At 41.3% G+C, this 24378-nt stretch overlaps 1 protein-coding gene across 7 annotated transcripts in view; it reads left to right on the top strand.

The window, feature by feature from the left end:
- ppfia2 (PTPRF interacting protein alpha 2) overlaps nt 1-24378 on the top strand; it is a 293105-nt gene that overhangs the window by 219847 nt on the left and 48880 nt on the right. For all 7 annotated transcript variants that reach the window (XM_078165277.1, XM_078165276.1, XM_033614970.2 and 4 more), the window contains 3 exons: nt 10229-10339; nt 20516-20737; nt 22127-22273. In XM_078165277.1, coding sequence (XP_078021403.1) covers nt 10229-10339; nt 20516-20737; nt 22127-22273 — 480 coding nt within the window. The remainder of the gene's footprint in view (nt 1-10228; nt 10340-20515; nt 20738-22126; nt 22274-24378) is intronic.

The following is a 24378-nucleotide window of genomic DNA, read 5'->3' as shown; positions in this document are numbered from 1 at the left end:
ATGGATGGATGAATAGATGGTAGGATGGATGGATGGATGGATGATGTGTGGACAGATGGATGGATGGATGGATGGATGGATGATGGATGGATGGATGGATAGATAGATGGATGGATGGATGATGGATGGAAGGATGATGGCCTACGCTGTTGTGAGCATTTATACTTGTGTGGTGGTGTGTCTGTGTCACTCTGCAGTTACACCTCCAAAACACTAGTCGGCGTCAGGGTTTCTTTGAAGTGCTGTAAAGTTTAGTTGATTCAAAACACACATTAAACACACATTAAAAACATTAAACACACATTAAACACACATTAAACACACATTAAAAACATTAAACACACATTAAACACACATTAAACATAGCTTAATAGAGACAATATCACACAACTCGGCTTCACTCTAACTCGCAGCATTGACAGACAAATACAAATACAACATGCTAATGTTACTAGCACAAGCCTATGGCATTTTACATTGTATAAAGTAGCCTAGTGTTTAGCAGACTTTTCCTCTACTCATATGAAGCCAGGGACAACAGCAACAATGGGGGAAATGTGATGAGGGAAATGGTTTCAGCTTACAAAAACAGACAGGAGGTCTGCGTTGCTGCAAGGTGTAGTTACATTTCTGGGGAGGTGCACGTCAGGCTACAGCGTAGGCTCTACATCGACGCAGAGTCTACGCCGTAGGTTTGGCATAGATTCGACTGTACCAACATCCTCAAAGTGGTTTCAATGCTGCCTGTTTCACAGCTGCTTCCTGCAGCCCTCTCTCTCAGTATTGGAACAATTTCAAAATTGTTGTCTGTATTAGTCACTTCAACACAAAAACTCTGAAAAAAAGGGATCTAGATTGAAAAATAACAAAGTTGCCCTTTATGAGGGAATATGATATATAACAGATGTACTTAAATATGGACCAAGCTGCACGAATAGCAATGAATATGCAGAAGTACATGATTAGCAGCTTTATTGTCAGGACCAGGTGACGGACTTTGATGCACGTGAAAGCGATGCAGATTTACAGGTCATGTTTACTGATAAACAAAAGCAAGACGGGTTCACGGAAATGTGATATATTTAATGTATATTTATAAAGTATTTAAAACAGAAGAATTAGAAACAAAAGAAAAACATAAGAGAAATTGTGACTTTTTTTAACATTTTTAAATTACTTTCCATAAAAGAAAAGAGAAATAAATATCAGAAAAACATATTTATAGACTTGTACATGTGTCCATGATTGAATTCACAGTGTATAGTTATATACTGCTCCTCTGTGAATGTGAATGTAAATCTAATACATACCGTGATGCGTCCTGAGATGTGTCTTGAATTATGTATGGCCTCAAACACCCAGAGCACCTCTGCAGGCTTCACTCGCCCTCATCTGTACACTGTGCACATGAGTGGCTGAGGCACAGCGCTGACAGAAGAGTGGCCACTTTTGCGACGGTGGCCTAACTCCTTCTCAACCTCCTGGCTGAGGCAGGCTGAAGTGCCAGAGCACCTCTTTCACTGCAGATGGTTGTGTTCCAGCTGAGAAAAAACCCTCAGGCTGGCACTTCACAGCCTGTCAGACATGCCAGTCTGACACTCAGGCCCGGAATAAAAGTTGGTGAGGAGAAGAGAGGAAGAAGAAAAGATGAGGGGAGTGAGGAGCAGAAGAGGGGGAAGGGGGTTGGGAGGAGTGTGGAGTGGGTGGAAGGGCAGAGAAGGAGATGATGTTGGAGAGGAGAGAGGAGGAAATGCAAAAGGAGCAAAGACAGAAATAGGGAAGGCAGGTTGTGTGTGGAGGTGTGTGTGTTAATGAGAGCGCAGTCGGTCAAAGCACATCTGTCAAGAGGATTGAAGAAGAGGAACAGGCAGAGTAAAGTTTGACAGACAAACAGTGTGTTTGCTAAGTGGATAGTTGAGGTGCTAGAGCCCAACACTAGATGGTGTAGGATCCGAGCAGGAAGGGAGAGAATTAGAAAAACAACGTGACAGGCTGCTGGATCCCAAAGCTGTCTCTCATTTTGATTTCACAGCTCTTGGACAAAGTCTGCTTTTTAAGCTGTAACGTCGCTGACAGACATCTCAGCAGAGGATGTAGCACTTTGAAGAATTTCTTCTCACATCGCACAGCCAAGGTTAGAAAGACCGTGCAGTACATCTGAGGGGCCGTCCCTCGTAAATGGTTAACACTACAGTTGTCAGTGAGGCAGACAGATGAGTGATTGGACCTTGAGGCGGTGGAGGAGGCAGTTAAACTGGCTTTGCAGAATAAAAATGTCCACGCTTCAAAGGCTCCAGGGAGGCGGGCAGAGCTGCGAGCCAGCGAACCGGTAATTGATTTGTGATGGAGGTCTGGTATGAGTCCCGTCTCCCTGCGGGGGTTTGGACAACACGGCCACGCCAGATGAAATCAGCGGCCTCTGACCTCATGCAGTCACAGGTGTTTAAGTGGTGGCACACTGATTGCTGCTGGTGATTGCAATTTGCTGTTATAGAACAAACTGTAGTTGAGGACTGTGTTGGAATCTGTCTGAGCATAAATGGTTGTTCTGCTTATTTACACTGGATAATGGACGTTAATCAACACCGTGACACATTCTGGAAAACAGATATAAATAAATATGAAAGTGCTAGAGGTGGCCGAACAGCTCATTTGCACCCTTTGTCTCGTCACGATTAGAAATGGACAAAACATAGAATAATAATAATAATATGATAAACACCACCACAAACATTATCAGACCATAAAAAACTCTTGTTAAACAAGAGCAAAATTATATCATTTATCCAGTCGTATGCTCAGTACCTCTCACACACACAGATCTTTCTAACAGGGAGCTGAAATAAAAGTGAAACTTATCTGCTCTCTTCAAAGCCAGAGCTACATGCAGCTCTTAAGCCCCTCTCTGGTGGCTCCCTGTGGCTTAAAATAAATAGAATTATATGGAAATTAATAGCATTGTTTTTACATTTTGATTTTTATTAATCATTGCTGTAGGCCTAAAGAAACTCTTACGTTCTCTAATTGTAAAAATGTGTAGCCTATGTCAACTATGTCTACAGCCTGGCACCTTTTCCTCTAAATGTATGTCATGTCTAAATGAAACTCAGTAGTGGTGGCTAGTCTTGAATCTCCCTGGCAGGGCTAGCGATGGACTACAAATCCAAAAATGTAAAAGTCTCAGAGGTAAATAGAGACAATAATAGTGGGTAGGCAGATTCATTTGCTTTCACCAGCAACTCTTACCAAATGTTCATAAATAGTCCACTGCTGACGAGCCACCTTGTGCTAAAACATGTTATGAATGCTCATTAAGACCTATTAGAAATGTTGATAGGCTTTTTTATAGTAGTTTAGTTTTTTTTTTTATAATAGTTTAGATAGTAAGGGTTGCCGACCCCTGTCCTACACCCTTGGCACACAGGAGAAGTTACAGTTTTGCAACCTCACCACTAGATGCCACTCAGTCCCACACCTTTGACATTTAAATTAGGGCTGCAACTAACGATTATTTTCATTGTCGACTAATCTGTTGATTATTTCTTCGATTAGTTGACAAACATTTTATCGAAAAATGTGTTAAAATGTTGAGAAATGTCGGTCTGTCTCTCCCAAACCCCAAAATTATTTCATCTAATGTCTTGTTTCGTACTCACACCAAAGGGTTTTAGTTTACCGTCATGGGAGAGTGTGTAAAGCTGCCAATATTTGAACGTAAGAAGCTGCAATAAGAGTATTTTGGGGTACTTTATAGTACTTTTCTATGAAAAATGACTCAAACCAATTAGTCGACTAATCATTGCAGCCCTACTTTAAATGCCACCCCCCCTTGAATCCAGTTTTTCAAGAATTTTCTTCATTTTTGGATTCTGGAGGAATCTGAGAAAATACATTTTGTCTTTACAAATCCAACACAGAGTGACTAGCTGATATACAAATGATCACTGGGGCTGTTAGGCATTATTTATCAAGAGTTTAATGCTTAAAGACTTTGACTGACAGCGGCCTGTCAATGAGCAAACCCACAGCTGTCACCAGATTTGATTCAAACACCACTGCATCTTGATCGGTGCCCAGAAGTATCCGACATTACCTTTCTCAAACGGACTGCCTGCCAACTCAACCCAGTGAGACGAGCACAGACAAAACAGCAAAGCCAGAAATGTTTTGGGGTTTTTTTTGTTTGTTTGTTTTAAAGGTATTTTTTGGTCATTTTTAGCCTTTAATGGATAGGACAGACAAGTGTGAAAGGGGGAGAGAGAGAGAGGGAGCGACATGCAGCAAGGGGCCACAGGCTGGAGTCGGGCCGTCGCGGCAACAGTCCTGCACACGGGGCGCCTGCTCTACCACTAAGCCACTGATGCCCCGAGCTAGAAATCTTAAAAGTAAAATTATAGCTGCTGCGCAGCGATGGGTCGGGTCCGGGCATTTTTAGGCAATTCTGAGCAACAAGCAGAAGAATTGGAAGACATTTAGGAATTTAGCAACACAGTCTGCCTTTTGCATCAGCTGAGGCTTGAACTCACAACCTCTGAGACGAAGAATCAATTTCTCACTGAGCTAATTAATCAGTGACAATTTATCCGTAGCTTCACAAATTGACTAAGCCACACGTGCAGGTTTAGAAGCCGTCCATGCATGGAGAAGCAGATTTCAAACCACTGTAAAAAATTCAGTTATCGAAACAAAAATCTGAAAATACACATATTGCATCTAGACAGCATGGAGATGTTGGTAATTTGTTTTGAAAACAATGATTTATTGGCTCCATAAGTGAAAAACTGATGTTTAAAAATGCCATTTTTACATTGACTCCAATTGTTCACATTAGAGCAAAATTCAAAATGCTGTCAAAAATTCAGTTTTTGAGATAAAATTCTAAAATTTGCCAAACATCATCTTCATGAACATTCAAGATTTATTTAGCAAGAATTTGCATGTATATGTTTACAGTACCGTTTACAGTCAAACATTTTGATGCACTGTAGGCTCAATTTTTGATAAATCAAAAATCTGAGAAACGTAGTTTTTGTAGACAGTCTGAAGATGCTCTGTAGCAAGTTTGGTGTCAAGTGAGCAAAAACTGTGGGAGGAGATAGGTTAAAGAAGTTTTAGTGATGAAGAGTGATGACCTTCATAATTTTTAATAGGTTTAAGTGTACAAAAGTTTCTTCAGTATTGGGGCTACAGTTTGATGAAAGTTGTGAAGTTGTAGCACATATGGTTGATTTGTTATGAATTTTCAAAATTTTGAACTTTAGACGCTTGCTGTAGCGCCACCATCAGGACTATTGGCTTGAGTTTACAGCTGATGATATCTGGCATGAGACTGGACCTTTGTGCAAAGTTTGGTGAGTTTTCACCCATGGGAGGTATGATTTCCTCGGAAGAAGAAAGAAGAAGAAGAAGAATACCTAGGATTACAATAGTGTCCTGCCAGCTTAGTGTAGCTGCCCGGACCCTAATAAACTGCTGGCTGAAAATGTTGTGTTCACGTAAGTCCCAGCCTTTCAGAATGAAAAGCTAACTGAAAGAATAGATGACAACTTCAACTGATTTTAACAAAAGAAGAATTTTAGGGCTCACTATTATAAAGCCTTGGGACCGGTCAGGTCTGAGTAAGATGGAAGACTTTGTCAGAGGAAACATGGTCCTTTTTTATTCCTCCTGTTCTGATCCAGTGTGTAACTCTAAAATATTTCAAAGAAATCCCAGAGGTACCACACGCATGTTTAAAACACACAAAATAAATGAATTTTCACCTTAAAAGAAGTGTGTTTTGCTTCCATGATTTGTGTATGTGCACATGCATTTGCACCATAGTGTTTGATTGATTGTAATGTAAGCGCATTGCACTAGAGACGTGCCTGCCCCCAGCTCTCACCTTGACAAAATCAATCTTTTATACTCTAAGAAACCCCCCAAACACCCTCCCTTCACTCCTCACATATGTCCAATCTCTCCTTCATCACATTACTTCAGACAGTCCTCTCCATGCGACACAGAGGTGCCAAAGACAGATAAGGAAATCAGTCAAAAAAAAAAAGCCCACCTCATGCTTCTTGTCCCTCTTCTCCCCCCCTCCGTAAGATGTCTGCCTTTGATGGGAGGTAAATCAGCAACATCAAAAAGAAATAATAGGCGCCATGTTCATTTTGCATCTGTCAAACGTCTCCCCCTTTTCTCTAATTTCAGAGCTGGAGATGCATCTGTAGCACTCCACTCGTCATTTGTTGTGCCTTTCTGTCAGGCGTGGTGTTGGCGTTTGATCTCTGAGCCGCAGAAATTACAGACAATCTCAGAATAATGGTGCAGAAACATACAGAGGCATAATTATGCCCTCATTAAAAATAATGAACGGAGACGTTGTGTAGTCGGTGTGCAACAGGGAAGAAGAAGCCAAGCTGTTGCCAGTGGAGTGTCCAGGCATAATGCGAGGTAAACCCTGTCTATTGTGGATGAGAGGAAATCACTTTCCTCTGCCTTGAAATCCTGACATCAACTGACTCTCACTTTGATGTCAGTGAGGGCAGGTTAGGATTTGGGTTTACACCAGATCAGCCCAAAGTCACTCGAGAGCATTGTTTGTTTTATCGACGGTTGTGTCATTGATTGTGCCGCGGCTTACTTCACAGTTTCATTCACAGAAAATATCTGCTGCTGGGAGAAATGCAATTTTCTCGCTTCCTATAGAGACGCAGATTTTCAGGCATCCCAATTTATTTGTTCTGAACAAAGATGACCTTCCAGTAACTCTATTATCAATCCCTTCAGAGGCAAACTGTGAATACTATAGACTATATTGTGAGGCTTCTAATAACAGATACAGTATCTGGACTGCTTGGAAATTGAAATCACCGGGGGGAAGAAAAACAAGCCAGTCCTGGGTAATTCAGAGATTAAAACATTTTGAAATCTTTTGAAAACTCCGAGTCGAACCAGCAGGATGCAGCTTTAATCACAACAAGCTAACAGCACAGTACATGTACTGTAGTTTTTGGTCTGTGTTTTATGAAGTTGCTTCTTTGTTGGATTTTTGTTTGTTTGTTTGTTTTAGCAGAGATGTCCTGGTGTGGTGGACTACTTTCTGTGACAGCATGTTTTTCTGACCCAAGAGTAAATGTTGGTGTTGTATGTTTCTGCAAAGCACAGATATGTTAATTCATTTTATGTTGTGACAACACTGTGGATAACTTGAGTTTAGGTATAGGCACCAAAAATGCTTGATTTGCTTCAGTTCCAAATGAAAGTCAGAAAGGGAGTGGTAGCAGTCAGATTGCTAACTCCAGTGGAGAGATGCAAACGAGGAAATGTGTCTTTTCATTTTGTCACCTGTTGCCAATTTTCACAACGAATAGAATAAAAAAATGCATCTGAATCAGTGTGAAAGGTTTCTGACTGATTCAAAAGATGCATCTGAAAAAAACTGACTCAGTGTGCAAAGGCCTTAAGTAAGAAATACATAAAACGAAGAAACCACTGTAAAGTTTTCACAGGCCTTAAAGCTGCTTTCTACCGTTTACTAACCAGTTTTTCAGCCTGTCTATGATGTAGAATGTGACATACCAAAATAAAACGTGTACATGGCTCTAGTCTACTGGCAACAGGAAAGGGGTCTATTGCCTATTTTTTGCAGGTCTATAAGCGCTGAAGAAGTATGAAAATTAGTTGCAAATAAAACGTGCATTTGGCTCATTTTTTGTGTTTCCAGTTTCTCACAACCTTGATTAAGGTCGTATAAAAAATGGGATATCCTCCTGAGACCCCTTGTCTTCATATTTTGGGTTTACTTGACCTTATACTTCATTCTACTTAACTTATGCCGGGTGCACAACCTATTTTTCCTGTTTTAACGGAGCGTTTCCCCAACGCATTCCCCACCCCCAGAACAACGCCGCGAGGTTCCATCGTTGGACCAGGCCAGATGTGGGCGGCTAGCTAGCATGCTGTCGGCAAGAGCTTTTAGTAAAGTCATCTAGCAGAAGAGCTAGCAATATCTTCCTGCGAAGTCACTGTACCAGCTGAACTGAGACGAGTTGAGTAGTGTGCTATTGCAAGAGCTGATGTATATAGGCCTAGAAGTGAATGCGAAATTCGAAAATATAGAGTAATTATCAACCGCATAGAAATCAACCTATGGTCAACAATCACTTTTAATAGTGGAAAAAAAGCTTATGCTTATTTTTCTTTTGCATAAATAAATGAGATATTGTTTGTTTACAACTGCCATTGCAATTTATTTCCTACTTCCGGCACCATTATGCTCCGTTTCTCCCATCGTGTCAACACCCGAGTAGGAAAAATCCAACACCTCCACGGTCTGACGGTCAACGGAACCGCTGCCATGCTACGCACTAGTCCCTTACTATCTGTCATTTTCACCTCCACTGGAATGAATGACTTCCGGTCAGCGTCAATCCGTCAGTGCGTTAGGTTGTGCACCTAGCTTTAGACCTTTTGTCCTCGTTCGTGGACACTTTTCTGCCATCTAGTGGTAGTAAGAGCACAATACATTAATTCATGTAAAACCAAGATGGCAGCCATCTCTGCCAAGTCAGTCTGCAGCTGATCCTGACACAAAAGTGGACAAGGTCCAAAACCTGATCACATTTTGTGGCTGAAACTTTTTTATTTATGATTAATAATGTTTGTAGTTTGATATGGCAACACATTTGACCAATTTTAGCAAGAGGAACAAGATAAGACGCTGTTAATTAGTATGTACTTGTTTGACATTAGGACTTTACTGTTGTCTTGTTTAAGGACACTGGGATTTTCTTATCATCTCATTTGAGGACATTGGGACTTTGTTATCGTTGACAGTGTTTAGTTTTTTATGCTTATCAGGTCCTACTGGTCCCAAATAGCTAGCAGACATTAAAAATGTATAGCAAAGAAAAGTTTGGGTCTCAGGAGGATAAAATGCGCAAGGGTTGTAACTTACTGGAAGAAAAGAAAATGCTCTGAGAGCTAGGAAAATGAGAGTGAGGATAGTTGAGCAGACAGTCCAGCGGCGCGTTCAATCTGAAAACAGTGCACCATTTTGCATGTTTCCTAGAAAGGGTGTGAAACGGGGTGCTTTTTATTATGCTAACTTATGCCGCCTCGTGTCCTCTTTCCTCCTGTGACCTGGAATTCATTCCTGCCTTCGCCATTGTGAAGGATCTTCCAGTCCCTTAAATGCATCTGGAGGACACAGGGAGAGCGGAGGCTTCTGGAGGAGCTTAGAACGAGGAGACACGGGTGTATCGTTTGTGTCTCTTCTTCGCATCGCCCTCACATATCCTTGCTTGGAGGAGCTAAGACATGAGAAAGAGGTGCGAGTGAGGGAAGTAAGGAGACAAATTAGCATCACGAAAAGCACCCATATATAAGTCCACCATATTAAAGAGCCAGTAATACAACGCTTCTGTTTAAATAAACCTTTTTCTACCTGTTGTTGGGACGCCCCAGGTGAACTGAATCTCCCCGTTAGCCCAACTCCACCCTCCAGGCTCCTGCAGGGAGGAGTCAAAGGTTGTGGAGTTTACATTATGGCTGTATGATTTACCAAATTACTGCAGTGTTTTTCATAACTGCACTGAAGTAAGAGGCGGATGTTTGTACAAGAATTTGACATGTTTGGTTGGCCATTTTGCGTGGTTCAAATTACTACAGTACATGTCTCTTACGCCCACGAGCTTAGGGTTCTGGAAAGTCCTGTTTTGGAAAGAGGCACCACAGTCTCCGAGGCTTCAAGTTGTTTATGAGAAACAAGTAGCAGCCGAGTGCACTGTGTACCTTTCTCTTCCCCATCATGAGGAGAGTGATAATCACATGGTGCCTGTCAAGGAAGAGCCTAATTATTGTTGTTGTCGGTCACCCTCTGACAGGATTATGACTGTAGGATGGTTGCTTAAGGTGGTGAAATGAGACACGTGGTCCGCAGAGTCTTATAATTATGGTGATTGTATCAGCGCTCACATGCTTCCTGCTTCATGTTGGTTAAAGCCATGTTCCACAAATTCCTACAGGAGTGGGGGACATACTGTAATTTATGTTATGTTGCATAACATTGAGGTTTCAACATGTTTGCAAAGCCACATAGAAGGAAATGCAGTGATGCATATTAGCACCATCTGATCTTGTTTGTATGTCAGCTTTCTCAACCTCCTATGTAAAGTGTTTGTAGGTCTCTGACACTGTGTCTCTTTCAGCTCTCATGTGCGTGCTTGTTGTCACCCTGCAGATCGTGGCCTTACGGGAACAAAATGCTCACATTCAGAGAAAAGTGGCTTCTGGGGACGGAGGAGAGGACATCCTGGAGGGCAGTGAAGCTCAGCAGAAGGTCCACGGCAAGGTGAGACTCCATTGAGTCAGAAACTTGTTTTTCTGTAAGTTCGATTCAGCATCTGCAGATGGACTCCCAACAGTCAAGAATGAGCTGAGTGCAAAGAGTATGTCGGATACTTACTCTCACTGACATCAGCCGAGGTCAGGGATCTTCAACAAGCATTGTCAAAGGGGTGTCAAAGCAGTTTGGGCCGTCTTATCCAGTCATGTCCTTTGACATCAAGTAAAGCACTCGCAGCTTGTTACACACTGACAAAGAGTAAACGTCATGTAAGGCTCCTGTGCTTGTGACATCCTGACAAGACATAAAATGCAAGATTACTTCACATTCTTTCTGCTCATTTGCACATAGCACAGAGGCCTAAAAGTTTCCATTACATGAATGTTAAATGTTGCATAGATTTAACATCATTTCTATTTTATTGTTAATAAACTTTTCGATTATGTAACTGTTGCATTTTAAAACATGGTTAACATTGAGAAACAGTACTAGTTTGGTTAGGTTAAGGCACCAAAGCTACCTGGTTAGGTTTAGGTAAAGGTCATGGTTTGGGTTACTAGAAACATTTGTCTTCCATCAGTGGGAGATTATGTCTTAAAACAGGAGGACAAGGAAAGTTTTTGAAGTCTTGAAATGGCATAGTACTTCTTAAAATATTCCAATCTATACAAGCGACACAACCTGTGTGGGCAATTTTTTTAATAAAGGAAGGACATAATCTTGCCATCCTAAATTGCTCTTATGGTACTAGATGCAGCTCGGGTATGGCTGCAATGTAACCGTTCGGGGCATGTTCACCCCGTTAGTTTACGCTCTCTAAAAGTCTTTGTTTTTGCCACTGACAGGCTCAGATTATTATTACAAGTGTTTGGCAACATTATGGAATGGATCCATGTAGAGACAGATGTTTTTGTTGAAGAGTTCAGGGCTGTTTCTGTTTTTTTTTTAAAAAAAAAAGGATCATACTCCTTAACAAAAAGGTCTATCTCTGTAGAGATCCTTTCCATAATGTTGTCAGACACTTGTAATGACAGTCTGATCCTGTCAGTGATAAAAAACAAAAGCACTTTTAGTGGACGTAAGTTGATGCTGCATTTACACAAAGTGCTTGTCTTTATCTGGACACATTTCCCCCACAAATATAGCATGCTAATGTTTTTAGCACAGGTCTATGGCGTTTTACATTATATAACTTAGTCTAGCGGCTAGCAGACTTTCTCCTCTGCTCATATGAAGCCAGGGACAACAGCAACATTTAACAAAGGTAACGTTACAAATTTGGCTCCATTACACGTGTAGTTACATTTCTGGGGAGGTGCACGTCAGGTTACAGTGTAAGGTATGGTGTCGATGCGACGCAGAAGTATAAATCCCGCATTACACTAATAATCTGAGCCTGTCAGTGGCAAAAACAAACACTTTCAGTGGACATTCACTGCTGCTGTCTGCATCGATCTCACTCAATACTGGACAAGTTTAAAAAAATGTTGTTCCCATAAGTCACTAAGACACAAAAACATGGGAACATAGGGTGCAGGTTAAAAATACCAAACTTACCCTTTAAACAAGATCTGGGCTGTCGTATATTATCCTCAAATGTCTTCAATGTCAGAATCAGTTTTGTGGTATTACACGAATATATTCCTGCACATTTAGTTCCGTCTGATGTTTTGATGCCAGTATACTGTTATTAAATATAATGTTATTAAAAGGTTTTAATCATACATTTAGCCCTGCTGGTGTTCTGAAGGTGACCCGCCGTCAGATGAAAGCTCTTGCTGTGACCTTAGCCTCTCTTTTTATGCAGGAGCACACATGTGCGTGTGTGTAGCTGAATACAAATTCCCCTCCGATTATTAATTTAAAGACGGAGGTGTAACTGCTGTCACTTTTACTAGACTATACAAAAACAGACACTATGTCAGAGCCCTAAACACCCAGCCCCAAATCTCACAGCAGACCTTTGAAATCTTTTTTACATGCAGACGGCAGCATCTACATCTTACACAGGATACCTGGGTGGATCAATGCAGATGCTATTACTCCTTCAGCCTGCTGGGGGGGGGGAGTTTGGGGAGGGATGTTGGGAGTAAAAAGATGAAGGGTGTGTTGTGCAGAGGGATGGGCTAATGAGCAGACAGCTATCGGCTGCCCTGTTTTGTGAAGATAAAAGCAGTGAATACCAACGCGTGTTGGTTTTATTTGTGTGTATGTTTGCAAAAGAAATTGCTTGTGTGTGTGTTAACTGCTAAAAGTGTTTAGGTGAGAGTGAGGCTTTCACTGCAGTCACAGATGTGACAGTGGCTGCCATCGAGGGGGAATGACAACCTTGATGTGCAGGACGCACGTCTTCTCGGAAGCACAATCCTCTCCACTCGAATCCCACGTGTCCTTTGGTTGTCATTAATGTGACAGGTGGAGAGAGGTCACAGAGGGGGAGGATGGAGTCAGAGTGAGAAAGGAGCAGCTCTTGAAGTGCATATTGACCCACAGAGCTCGTAGACCTTTAGCACAGACCTGGATCTGCCTGATAACCAGCTAATGCAGTCTGGCAGGTGATGCCTGCTGCTTTAACACTTTAATTTTTCATAAGTGTGCAGCACTGGACTGGTCCTGGATTAGTTTGTTGTCCATCACTGCTAGAGAGCAGATTTACTGACATACTCTACACCTGGGTCACCTTTTACTTTTTATAAAACATTTAAGATAGAAATTGAAAAGAAACATATTAGGAAAGCAAGCAAATGTGCTGCAGTCTCAACATTTACGCCATGTCAGCAGAGCGAGCAGGAAAATGTCACCCTGTTATGAATTTGGAATGTCCATGAATTATTCCAAGATGCTTGGAGCGAGACCACCTCTTCAAGAAGGTCTTGGCCGGGTTGTTTTGGTGCACACCTGAGTGTAATGTTGTGTTCACACCTGCCCAAATGAACTGCACTTAGGGGGCAAATGAACTTGAGTTTGATTGAACTGAACCAAACAGTATAGGTGTGAAAGCACTTGAAGTCTCATGAACATGCTATCTCAAGAACACCTTGAGAATTTTTTTTCGAATATGGCACAAATGTCCACTCTTAGTCAAGGTTAAGGTGATTAGATTTTGGTGGTTTAAGGTGAAAGGTCACTGTGACCTTGCATCAGTCTCATTCTTATGAACGGGATATCTCAAGAACACCTTGAGAGAATTTATTCAAATTTGGCAGAAACGTCCACTTGGACTCAACAGTGAACTAATTAGATTTTGTTGGTTAAGTGTCAAGTTTATTGTGACCTTGCATCCAACCTATTCTCATGAATGCAATATCTCAAGAACGCTATGAGGAATTTTTCAAATGTGGCTAAAACATCCACTTGTACTTGTACTGAACTGATTAGAATTTGGTGGTCTAAGGTCAAGGTCACTGTAACCTTGCATCTGTCTCATTCTCATGAACGCAGTATCTCCAGAGGGCCTGGAGGGAGTTTCCTCAAATTTGGTACAAATGTACACTTGGATTTAAGAATGAACTGAGTAGAATTTGGAGGTCAAAGGTCAAGGTCACTGTGAAAGAATTTCATTCGCTAACGATAAGGTAATGACATTTACATCCAAAAGGTCAACTTCACTGTGGCATGTTAATGTTCTGCAAAAACTCTTTTTTGGGCCATTATTCAAGGTCATAACTCAGGAACAGATGGGAAGACAGTTGGTGACACTGTGTTGGGTTTTGACCTTGAAACTGCTGATTGTGCTGCCGGGTTGAAGATGTGTCTGAAGCATCCATGTTTTAAAATTTGTAGCTGTAACTGTAACTGGTACTTGACTGGTTGGTAGAGGCATACAACCACAAGGCGGTAATTCTGGTTATTTTTTTAAGTCATTTTCATATCGAATCATATCTTTATTTCAGTGACAGTACGACTCTCAGCTGACATGGCATTAACAGCACTCGTTAATTTTTCCCATTCCTTGGTTTTAGCAGGCCCCTTAATTCCTCTGCTGATGCTGTTAAATTATGAACTTTCTTTTCATGGATCTCTGAAATCAGGACTTCAGTTTCCAGACTCGTAAAGTTCTTTTTACTCTTAAGCTATTTTCATGAATCAACATTTTCAGACAAATGGAGCAGGACGTTTAGCCTTTTACAGTATTATTGGAGCATTAGTTACGCTACAGTTCTCATGAATGTGCGCTCATTTACACTAGGGCTGCCCCCGACTAAGAATTTTCCTAGTCGACCAATAGTCGTCATTTAGGGCCATTAGTCGACTAGTCGCCTGCATTTTTACAATATTAAATTAATTATTAAATGATATGTTTTGGTGGTTTGAGTTGAAGGTGTGAGAAAGAATAGTATCAGTAACATTGTTAACACTGTGCTACATTACAGAGAAACACAAAACCGTACTAATGACCCTTCATTAATATAGGCCTATATTTTATCTACAAGTGCACGTCACACACTGAGCGAGCCACCTGTTAATGACGCTGTGGGCTAATGGGCATGTAGCTACTTCCATGTTTCAGATGATACGTCATGTTTGTAGTCGACCAATGAAGATGAGTTTACATATCACCTTGGGTTCGTCCTTCACCTTCTCAAAATGATCCCACACTTTGGATTTCCTGCCCGACATGTTATTAACTAGCCTGTGGAATAACCGCAGGTACCAGACCTGGAAATTAGAGGCCGTACACATGCTGCGTCTTTAACCACCTGGAAAACATGAGGGCGGGCGCTACTTTTGTGCCTTTTCTTTGGACGTGACACGCTTGTATGAGCCCACTGTACAAACTATAGTAAGAGAAAGTTAGATGAAAATATAAAAATGTTTGAGGCCCAGCGTGTTTTGTAATCTGGCTGAATGTATCTGCTCATGTGGAGGCAAAACTTTGTCTAAACTCTTGCAGGTTATAAAAAGATCTGCCGTTTAAACTTTCTCTGTCTTAAAATAACAGGTGTCTTAATTTTCTCGACTGTTAAGCGAGCACAATAACAGGAGCCACAGATGCATAATGTATCATCTGTGGGACGTTTTGCAATAAAGTAGAGCCAAATCCTTAAAGTTTTTTATGAGAGCGGCCCTGTGCCGGAGTGCCGGTATTAAAATCAGTGGTGTGATTTAGAGGGTCTTGTTCCCTGCTCGGGTGAATCATTGATCACAGGCAGCAGGCAGAGAGGCCAATTAGGTTTGTCCTCACAGATGGATGGCCGAGGACGGGCAGCTGGGCCTGATACAGCAGAGAGACAGAGAGAGACGGACAATAAAGAGATCCCTTTCCCTCAATCTTCACTTCCACCTGCTCTACAGTAATTACACTTGAACATAAAGAGGAAGCTTTGTTATTTAAAAAGAGTGTGTTATTTAGTGGTGATAATAACGTTGTCCTCTGATGCTCTAAACGCCCGCTCAAGTTGGATCTCTCTGGCATCCCCCTCATTAATCTACCTCATGCAGAGACCCGTGGAGCTGCAGAGAGTGGGAACTCAGCAAAAGCCAATCATATTACTGATGCAAGTGTCACAGCGAGTTTTGCGATGCAGTCTGGAGTGATTCTCAGTCACCCTGTCTTTGTCACCAGCCAGAATCAAAGCGGGAGAAGAGCCAAAGCCCTGAGCTCCTGAATTTATTGGAGTGCTAATGTGTGTAACTCTCAAAAGAAGACATGGTATCTGAAGTGGGAGCGCGGCTGATTTCTCAAGGCCCTCTTCAATACGCCACAGGAAGCCGGGGCATGGCAGGAAATCAAAAAAGTGTTTTTCACCTGGTGCATTTTCAATCTGGCTAATGTCTCTATTTTTCAGTCAAAGCTGAGTTTCCACTATTGGGTGTTTCCAATTACTATTTTACCTTCACTCCACCTGTGGTTAGAACATGTTTTCAATAGAGAAATACACACAAGAAAGTGATGTGAATGGCAAATTTTAAAGCCACTCGAATGTCGATTTGATTTATTCATGAGCTTTAAGTATCCTCATCAAAATGCTTCCCAGCCAAATGGACCCATAAGACAATCAACAGTAACGACCAAGATGATCACATAGCCAAGATATACATATTTGTGGTGACCAAACAAACCAGGGCTGCGTTAAGCCCTGACAAAATGTAGCAAAACACTTATTTAAACAGAAATGGTGGTGCGTTGAACACCCTGTGTGTTACGCAAGGGCACTGCTTTTTAACAGAGCAGGGTTTAATTAAATTCAACTTGAAGGGGCTTTAATGGCAAATGTGAAATAAAAAAAAATTCACATACAATACGTAAATGTCTACAAGAAGTTGGTTCTGCTGATTGGGTAACACCTCTTGACACACCCACCAAACAAGAAAACGTACCTCACAGTCTGTTGCACACTGTTGTGAGGAAACATTTTCTATACATTACACATATTACAAAAAAAACAGTAGGATTACACACAATATTAGATATAGGGAGCACATGAACACACTGTTTTTAAAGTCACATGCATTAAAATTCGGGAATTTGGTTAAACTTAAAACAGCAAAAATAATGTACAAAACAAGAAATAACCTACTTCCGAGCAATATTCAAAAAATGTTTAGTGACAGGGAACATGGTGTTCATACAACTTCTGTGTATTTCAGTGTGCGGGGTGGATTTATGGAATTGGTTGGATGAGGAGTTAAAGGGAAACACAACTATTTAGGAGGTATGCAGATGAAGAGGGTGATGCTGATGGGCTGGTTCATTTATTTATTTAGCTGGGCTTGGTCGAGATGGGGTCTATATATTTAATATCTATGGCTGTTGCTAAATCATCTATATTAATGGCTGTAAATTAGTTTGGGATAGCTGCTGACAATTTCCTTTTCAAATCAGACATGAATACTGAAAGTCATCCATTCATTCATGTGAAAATGTAAAAAATAATCCACATTATGTAGCCTACACACGATGCACACATTTTTTTCTTGTTTAAAATAAATACAATAGAAATCTATGAATATATTTGTATGTATAAATCCAGGTATTTGCAGTTTACTAACTGCTTATCATGTGTGAACTTCACCACCACGGCTCCATTCATAAATCCTTTTTATTTAACAGAGAATTATATGCAGCCAATCAGCTGTCAGCTGTCTCTCTCCCTCAGCCAATCATGTACGGAGCTTGAAGGGTATCATTTAATGGGGTCACATAAGTTAGCGTTACACCTGCGCGGTCTGTAATCATGAACAGGAGCGTGGACATCAAATATGCGGCATCCGCCCCGGTAACCAGAGGTTAACCGCAACATGGCGCCTGTTAGTGGCGCTCCAAGTGTAGGTAATGTCCGCTGTGGCGAGTTTGATTAATTATGATTGCGTTACAAGTGCTTGCTACGTTTTTGAGGTCGCATTTAACTTACAGATTAGCTAAAAATGCTAATAAACAAACTGGGATCGTTAGCTAGCTAGTTATCAGTTTACTTACTTTGCTTTCAATATATTTTACAACATATACTCAAACAGGAGAGCCATTTGCAGCTGACTTACGATAAAATTGTGTTGTGTTAACGGTTACATTACCAGAATCACATTTTGGCTAGTTAGCTTATTATACTCGGTTGTCTGTTAGCATTGTTAGCTTACTTGTTAGCTAACGCTAAATGCGACACAGATATATATACGTAGATGCCGCATTCAACGGTGCTCCTCATTGGAGCGATACGTCAACGCGGCCGCCATCTTGCCCAGGTGGAGCCGCGCTGCCCAATGCATGTATGTCTCTTGAGGCAGGAGATTATTTATGATTAAAATCATCATTACTCGCTGAATTCTCAACCGATTTTCATGCGGTTTGGTTTGTTACAATTGTCAGACATGTAGTTATGATACAGGATACTTGGTTAAATAAAAAATGCAGCTTTTCATACCAAAATATTTGATCTTATGTAGATAAAGTAACAGTAATAGTTCTACAACACATTTAAACTAAACTTACCCCATTTCTTACTTACATTTTTCTTACTAGATGTACAATGCCCACCATGATGTCATTTAATTATTAATTTTGACTATAAATGTTTATTCACATTTCACACAATGGGCAAAAACTAGTATATCAGCAGGGTTGTGCCGAGCTGCAGTGTAGATTCTGATTAACAAATGTTGGTTTTGTACAAGTGAAAATAAATGACTTAGAGCTGCATGTTAACACAAAATTTTGCTTTAATCTCATATGTATATCACCACAGTGCTCATGGGAGCCTGGACACAGAACTGTTTACATTATTAGGTCATATTTACAAAAAATACAGTGTACAGTAGCTAGTATTATTTTTAGGAGTCTGCCCAGTCCTGTCGAAGTCCTCAGGTCTGAAGTGACAGCTGCAGATGACTGAGGAGTCACTCGGGACAAAGTCCTTTCTCCTCACTGCTGCTACCCATGCCCGTCTCCTATCTGTGTTTTTTGGGAAACCACACATAAAATAAGTGTGTCAGAAAAACGCAGTTCCACATCATTTGTAGTTACAATTCAGGCCACAAGTTAACTACTGACGTTATGCTGCGTTATGTCACGTTGGTGCCATGAAACAGATAGTTGACAATTTGGAATAACACATACACCGACATAGCTGTTTGACAAAGCATCATAACTTTATAAGTAATATTATATAACGTTAAATGTTAACCTTTTTCTTTAAGTTGTGTGACATAGCGTTAGCTTAATTTGGCATTAGGACCAGATCAGGACAGTTACTTTACTTGATTAACGTTAGCTTAAAAGAAGGATCACTTTTTGAGATATATATCTCATTAAACATGTTCGTAACAGTAAAATATTGTAAAACAACTTCTTACCTGTGGAATGTTATTCCCTTCTGCTTGGTTTTAACACTTCTTTCATTAGTACACCCAAATGCAGAGCAAAAATGTGGCATTTTTGCCTAGTCTGACATGGGTCTGAACTGGTCAGAGCACCTAGGCAAGATGGCGGCGGTATTGACGCATCCCACAAGCCAGGGTGCGTATGGCGCAATAACAATTGCAGATATCCGCAACTACATTGGAGATATCTATAATGACAAACCCCATACACATGAATGGCAAAAATAGTTAGAATCTTACTAGTCAAAAGTGAATTACAGATATCTGTAATTAGAGTTTTGACTAGGCAAAATCTAATTACAGATATCGTGAATAAGAGTTTTGACTAGGCAAAATTATGTTGCAGATATCAGTAATGAATATCCAGTCTAGCGATTAAATGTTAAAACGGCTTGCCATAGGGTGCGGCATCTATGTATATATATCTATGAATGCGACATCAATGACGTGGCAAGCATTCATTACCTGCGCTTGGAGTGCCGCTAACGGCTAACTAGTTAGCTAGTAATGCTAATAGACAACCCAGGATAATTAGCTAACTAGCCATGCTATTTTCCAACTATCACATATCTTACCTGTTTAAATATTTGCAATAAAATAAGTTACCATTAAACCATAATAAGTGAAGTGGTTACCAGAGAGCTAGCTAACTTTCCTAGGTTACTTATTTGCATTTCACTGCCAACTTGTTAGCTAAGTATTCAAAATGCTAACATATTTAATCATACATGTCAAGGCAGTTATTAACTGCAGTTGGAGCATCACTACCAGACACCATGTTGGGGTTAACCTCAACAGGGGAGCTGGAGGAACCTAGTTTGACATCTATTAAATTACACCCTCATATCATGGTTTACATATTTGGCTGAAGTTAAAGGAGACATCTAATTGATATATTCCCTGTTGAAAAAGAAGGTGAATGATGTCAGGTAGGAGAGTCTCATAAAAAGCGAATGCGTTTACACATGACAAGCAGTTTGTAAAGGCAGATTTAACAGTCTGTATATGATTGTAAAGAGATTGTATTTTATTTAAAACAAGAAATATTAGTGTGCATCATAAGTACATTTGTCCACCTTATTTAAATGTATATGCACCACTTTTTTGTGTGCATTAAAAAAGAGTACCTCTACCTCATGAGGACCCAAAACATTGTGTTTTTATGCATTTTATTACGAGTAATAGGACAGTGTGCAGGTTTTTTTTCTCTCTCTCTCTCTCCCACACACTGATCTACAAGTTATTGATGGTGTGCATGAGCCTCCACATTCAGGTTTTTAAACTGTATGTGTGCCAACAAAAACAAATTTTGTTGTCAACATGATGCTAAAGTTGCTGTCCCGTCTTTACTTGTCTCTCCCCCAGCGTCTGTCCAATGGCTCTCTGGAGTCGGCCCACGAGGCGAGCCAAGTGGTGGAGCTGCAGGACCTGCTGGAGAAGCAGAACTACGAGCTGGCCCAAATGAAGGAGCGCATGTCCTCCCTCTCCTCCCGGGTCTCCGAGGTGGAGCAGGAGCTGGAGACCGCCCGGAAGGACCTCATCAAGTCGGAGGAGATGAACAACAAGTACCAGAGGGACATCAAAGAGGTTACAGCACACACACACACACACACACACACACACACACACTGGGGACAGGGAAAAGCATGCACATTTGCAAGGGAATAACAGTTGCAAGAGAGACATCAAAGAAGGCTAGCAGTGGGCTAAAAAAAGCTTCTATTAGCATATACTCTCACACTCCCTCTTTATGACTATGTATTTCTCCAACACATGCACACGCTGCTTCTTTAAAGTATAAAAATACATTAAAAAGGCTTTATTAACATGTCACTCTCAAAAAAATCACACGCAAGCAAGTGAATCTTATAAATATAATATGCTGACAGGCTTTTGCTTAAAGCTTCATAAACACTTCTCAAAGACAAAAACTTAACAATGAAGAAAAACCTCTAATAAAAACAAGCAGCTGTGTCTGCACCTGCCTCTGTTTGGTTATCAAACACCATTTCAAGCAGGAGTGTCGACATATAAGCACCAAACCAGCCAGTTAAATGCCAATTTCCCGGAGAAATGACAATGTTTGTGTCATACATTAGCAATTAGAGAGCCCATTCAGTATACGCGTGTGTGAGGTGAATGCCAGTGAAGTGGACTGGATATGAATATAAGCTAATCTCCCCGTAGCCCTCGGCTGAAATTGCTATTGATTGCTAATGATGCAGGCAGAGGCAGTGACTGTGGCCTTATCGGGCCGACCCTTCATTATTACCCTGCACTGCGTCCTCTGAGAGCAGCCGCTTATTCAGCTCTCCCAGTGGCGACTATTTTACGTGTGGTTTCGAAACCACATGTGCTTGCATGACATTTGTATCTGCAGCAATTCCCCGTGCAGGAAATGAACTCTCAGAGCTTCGGAGATAATGTTGCCATCATGAGAGGAGACCTTGGTTCATGGCAGTAGTGTGAGATCCAAGATCACAGCTGTGTGATAATGAAGCTTTATAGTCTTATTTTATATTTGTTTCATGCAGGTTAGGTTAATTGGTAACTCTAAATTGCCCTTGTCAGCCCTGCGATAGTATGGCGACCTGTCCAGGAAGATGTGCCCCGCCTGTCGCCCAATGTCAGCTGGGATAGTCCCCATGTGAGAGTTTGTAAACAGATGTTTTGATAAAGTTTTGCTGTTGTTAAACGCGGTTGCCTATGACTTAAATTCATCAAGAATTTTCTCCTTTTCTGGATTCTTTGTTCACTGGAGGCATACACGAAAAACAAAGTTTCTAATGAGTAATAGATATGCAAATGATCACATGGGGGGTTAAGCATTTCTTCAAGACAAAACTAAGCAGCAACAAGAAACATGCTTTTTCCCCTCTCTTCAAAACACTCATCAGTAGAGTGTTAAGACTGCTCTCATCTTTATTTTCACATGCTGTTATTCTCAAAATGCTCTGACTGTGTGTTTGTGTGCAGGCCATGTGTCAGAAAGAGGACATGGAGGAACGGATCGTAACATTGGAAAAACGCTACCTGAGCGCCCAGCGAGAGTCCACCTCTGTGCACGACATCAACGACAAACTGGAGAACGAGTTGGCCAATAAGGAAGCGTTCCTGCGACAGGTCTGTATAATCCAAGGAGAGTGTGCGAGGTCAAAGTAACTGATGACTTTATATCCTGAGAGATTATCAAGATAATGTGTCTTCCAGTTTTCACTGATCATTACGTCAAACCGAGTCATGGGTCCAGGTGGCTGCTGAAATGGACCATTCAGACATTTCTTTTCCACGACATAACTGGATTCCGAAAAGATTTAAAGATGCATGCAGCTGGTTGTGTGAGATAGATGGTTCCTGTCAGTTAACAAAGCCCTTAGAGCTGATCCACAGAGAGTTTGGCAATGAGCAAACCTCTTGACATTGTGTCAAATAAGGTCAGAGGAAATTACTGCCGGAGAAGGAATTTTGACGGTAGATGACTGAAAGTCATCTTCATAAGTTGCGTAACGCTGCGCAATATGACCAAACAATGACACAGATTTATTCTCCCTTTTGATGGTTCTTTGTGATTCATAGCAGCCAATTAGAGAAATTGCCCGGCCATAGAAGATTGAGTGACATTTTCATGCGTACGGGCTTAAGCACCAGCTGAGCTCTGGAAGGATGGAAAGAGCATCACACTGATATGAGCAGAAGTGATCATGGGCGCGCACACAAACACCATGAGACACACAAGCTCCCTTTGGCTTTGCTGCAAAGAAAATTGCTTCGACACTTAGCAACAACTCTATTAAAGGAATAGATTGGAATTTTAGGAAAGACACTTATTCCCTGTCTTGTGGAGAGTAACATGATCAATACCTCTCTCATGTGTCCAATAAATATGCGTTGATGGAGTAACGGCATCCTGATCAATGAACGAAGTCTGCTCCCTCTGTGTGTGTTGTTATCTGAGCTTCTCTGTGGTTTGTTGTGGCGATCCGGCCATGCTTGCATGTTAGTGCATGTGTGTTTCCAAAAAGCTAGGTAATCGCCGCTCTACATTGCGCTCATATGGCGGTTACCACTGATATCCAGACAGTGTTTTTGTGGAAATAGTACCACCCATCCTCTGGTTCCACCCTGGTTAACACTGTTAGCCATGTTACCACTGTTGCAGTTGTTAAATGTCGTCTTTGGAGTTAGCACTGTTAGCTGCTAGCTGCTGGCTCAACCACCTCCATATTGAAAACTGTGTCCAGACAATTCATACACTAGGAATTTCATACAGAGCCCCTTTGGATTAATAAATTGAATAAGACATCAGCCAGCAGCGAGTTAGCTTAGCTTGGCACAAAGACTGGAAACAGAGGGAAACAACAACAAGCCTGGCTCTGTCTAAAGGTAACAAAACCTGCACCTCCGAAGCTCACAAACGAAAGCATGATTGTTTGCAGTATGTAATCTGAGCAGACACAAAGAAATAGTCTGGACAGAGCCAGGCCAGCTGTTTCCGGTCTTTATGCTAACCCAAGTTAACGGGCTGATGGCTGCATATTTACCATACAGACATTAGAGGGGTAAAACATTTGCTCATTGAACTCTCTGCAAGAAAACATATTATGTTCCTTGGAAAATAAATGCTGTTCGTGGTAATTCAGAGTAGGGAAGACAGTTTCAGTTAATTTTGTGTTCAATAGCCCAACACACATTAATTATACAGGACAATAAAAATGCAAAGTGATGTGTAACACAAAAGGCCTTTTCTTTTGGTCTGGCACTCCAGTGACTCACTGAGCTTCAGCACCACATTTCAAAGGGCTATCCGTTAGGTAGTGAAGTTTCAATGTTTTGTGATGTAAATGTCTTGCCTTTTATTTCATATTCTGACAGGCAGGGAGCCATCCTAATATGCCCACCATCCAGTCTCCATTGGTTAGCTAATGTTAGCCAGGGCCACACTGCACTGAGCATCAGCCAGGTCGTGTGAGAGCTAGCTAGCGGAACCATGCTGATACTGCTTACAGAGCTAACATAGTTTAAAACGCTAAAGGGTGTTTGCAGTTCAAAATTGAGTTGCTTTCTCACTGGGGCAATCTGGGGGGAGACTGGAGGGTGGGCACCATGTTTCCACAGCAATGCTGTTGGGTCAGGAAAGCATTAGTAGTGATAATCCCTGAATGCGTGGCGCCCCTAGCTAGCTCCCACCAGACCTGGGTGGTGCACAGTGTAGTCAGCTAAAGAGTAGC

The sequence above is a fragment of the Epinephelus lanceolatus genome, chromosome 23 (assembly GCF_041903045.1).
Source record: "Epinephelus lanceolatus isolate andai-2023 chromosome 23, ASM4190304v1, whole genome shotgun sequence".
Taxonomy (NCBI): Eukaryota; Metazoa; Chordata; class Actinopteri; order Perciformes; family Serranidae; genus Epinephelus; species Epinephelus lanceolatus.
Note: the sequence above shows the minus strand (reverse complement) of the source record. Positions and strands in the feature narration are given on the sequence as shown.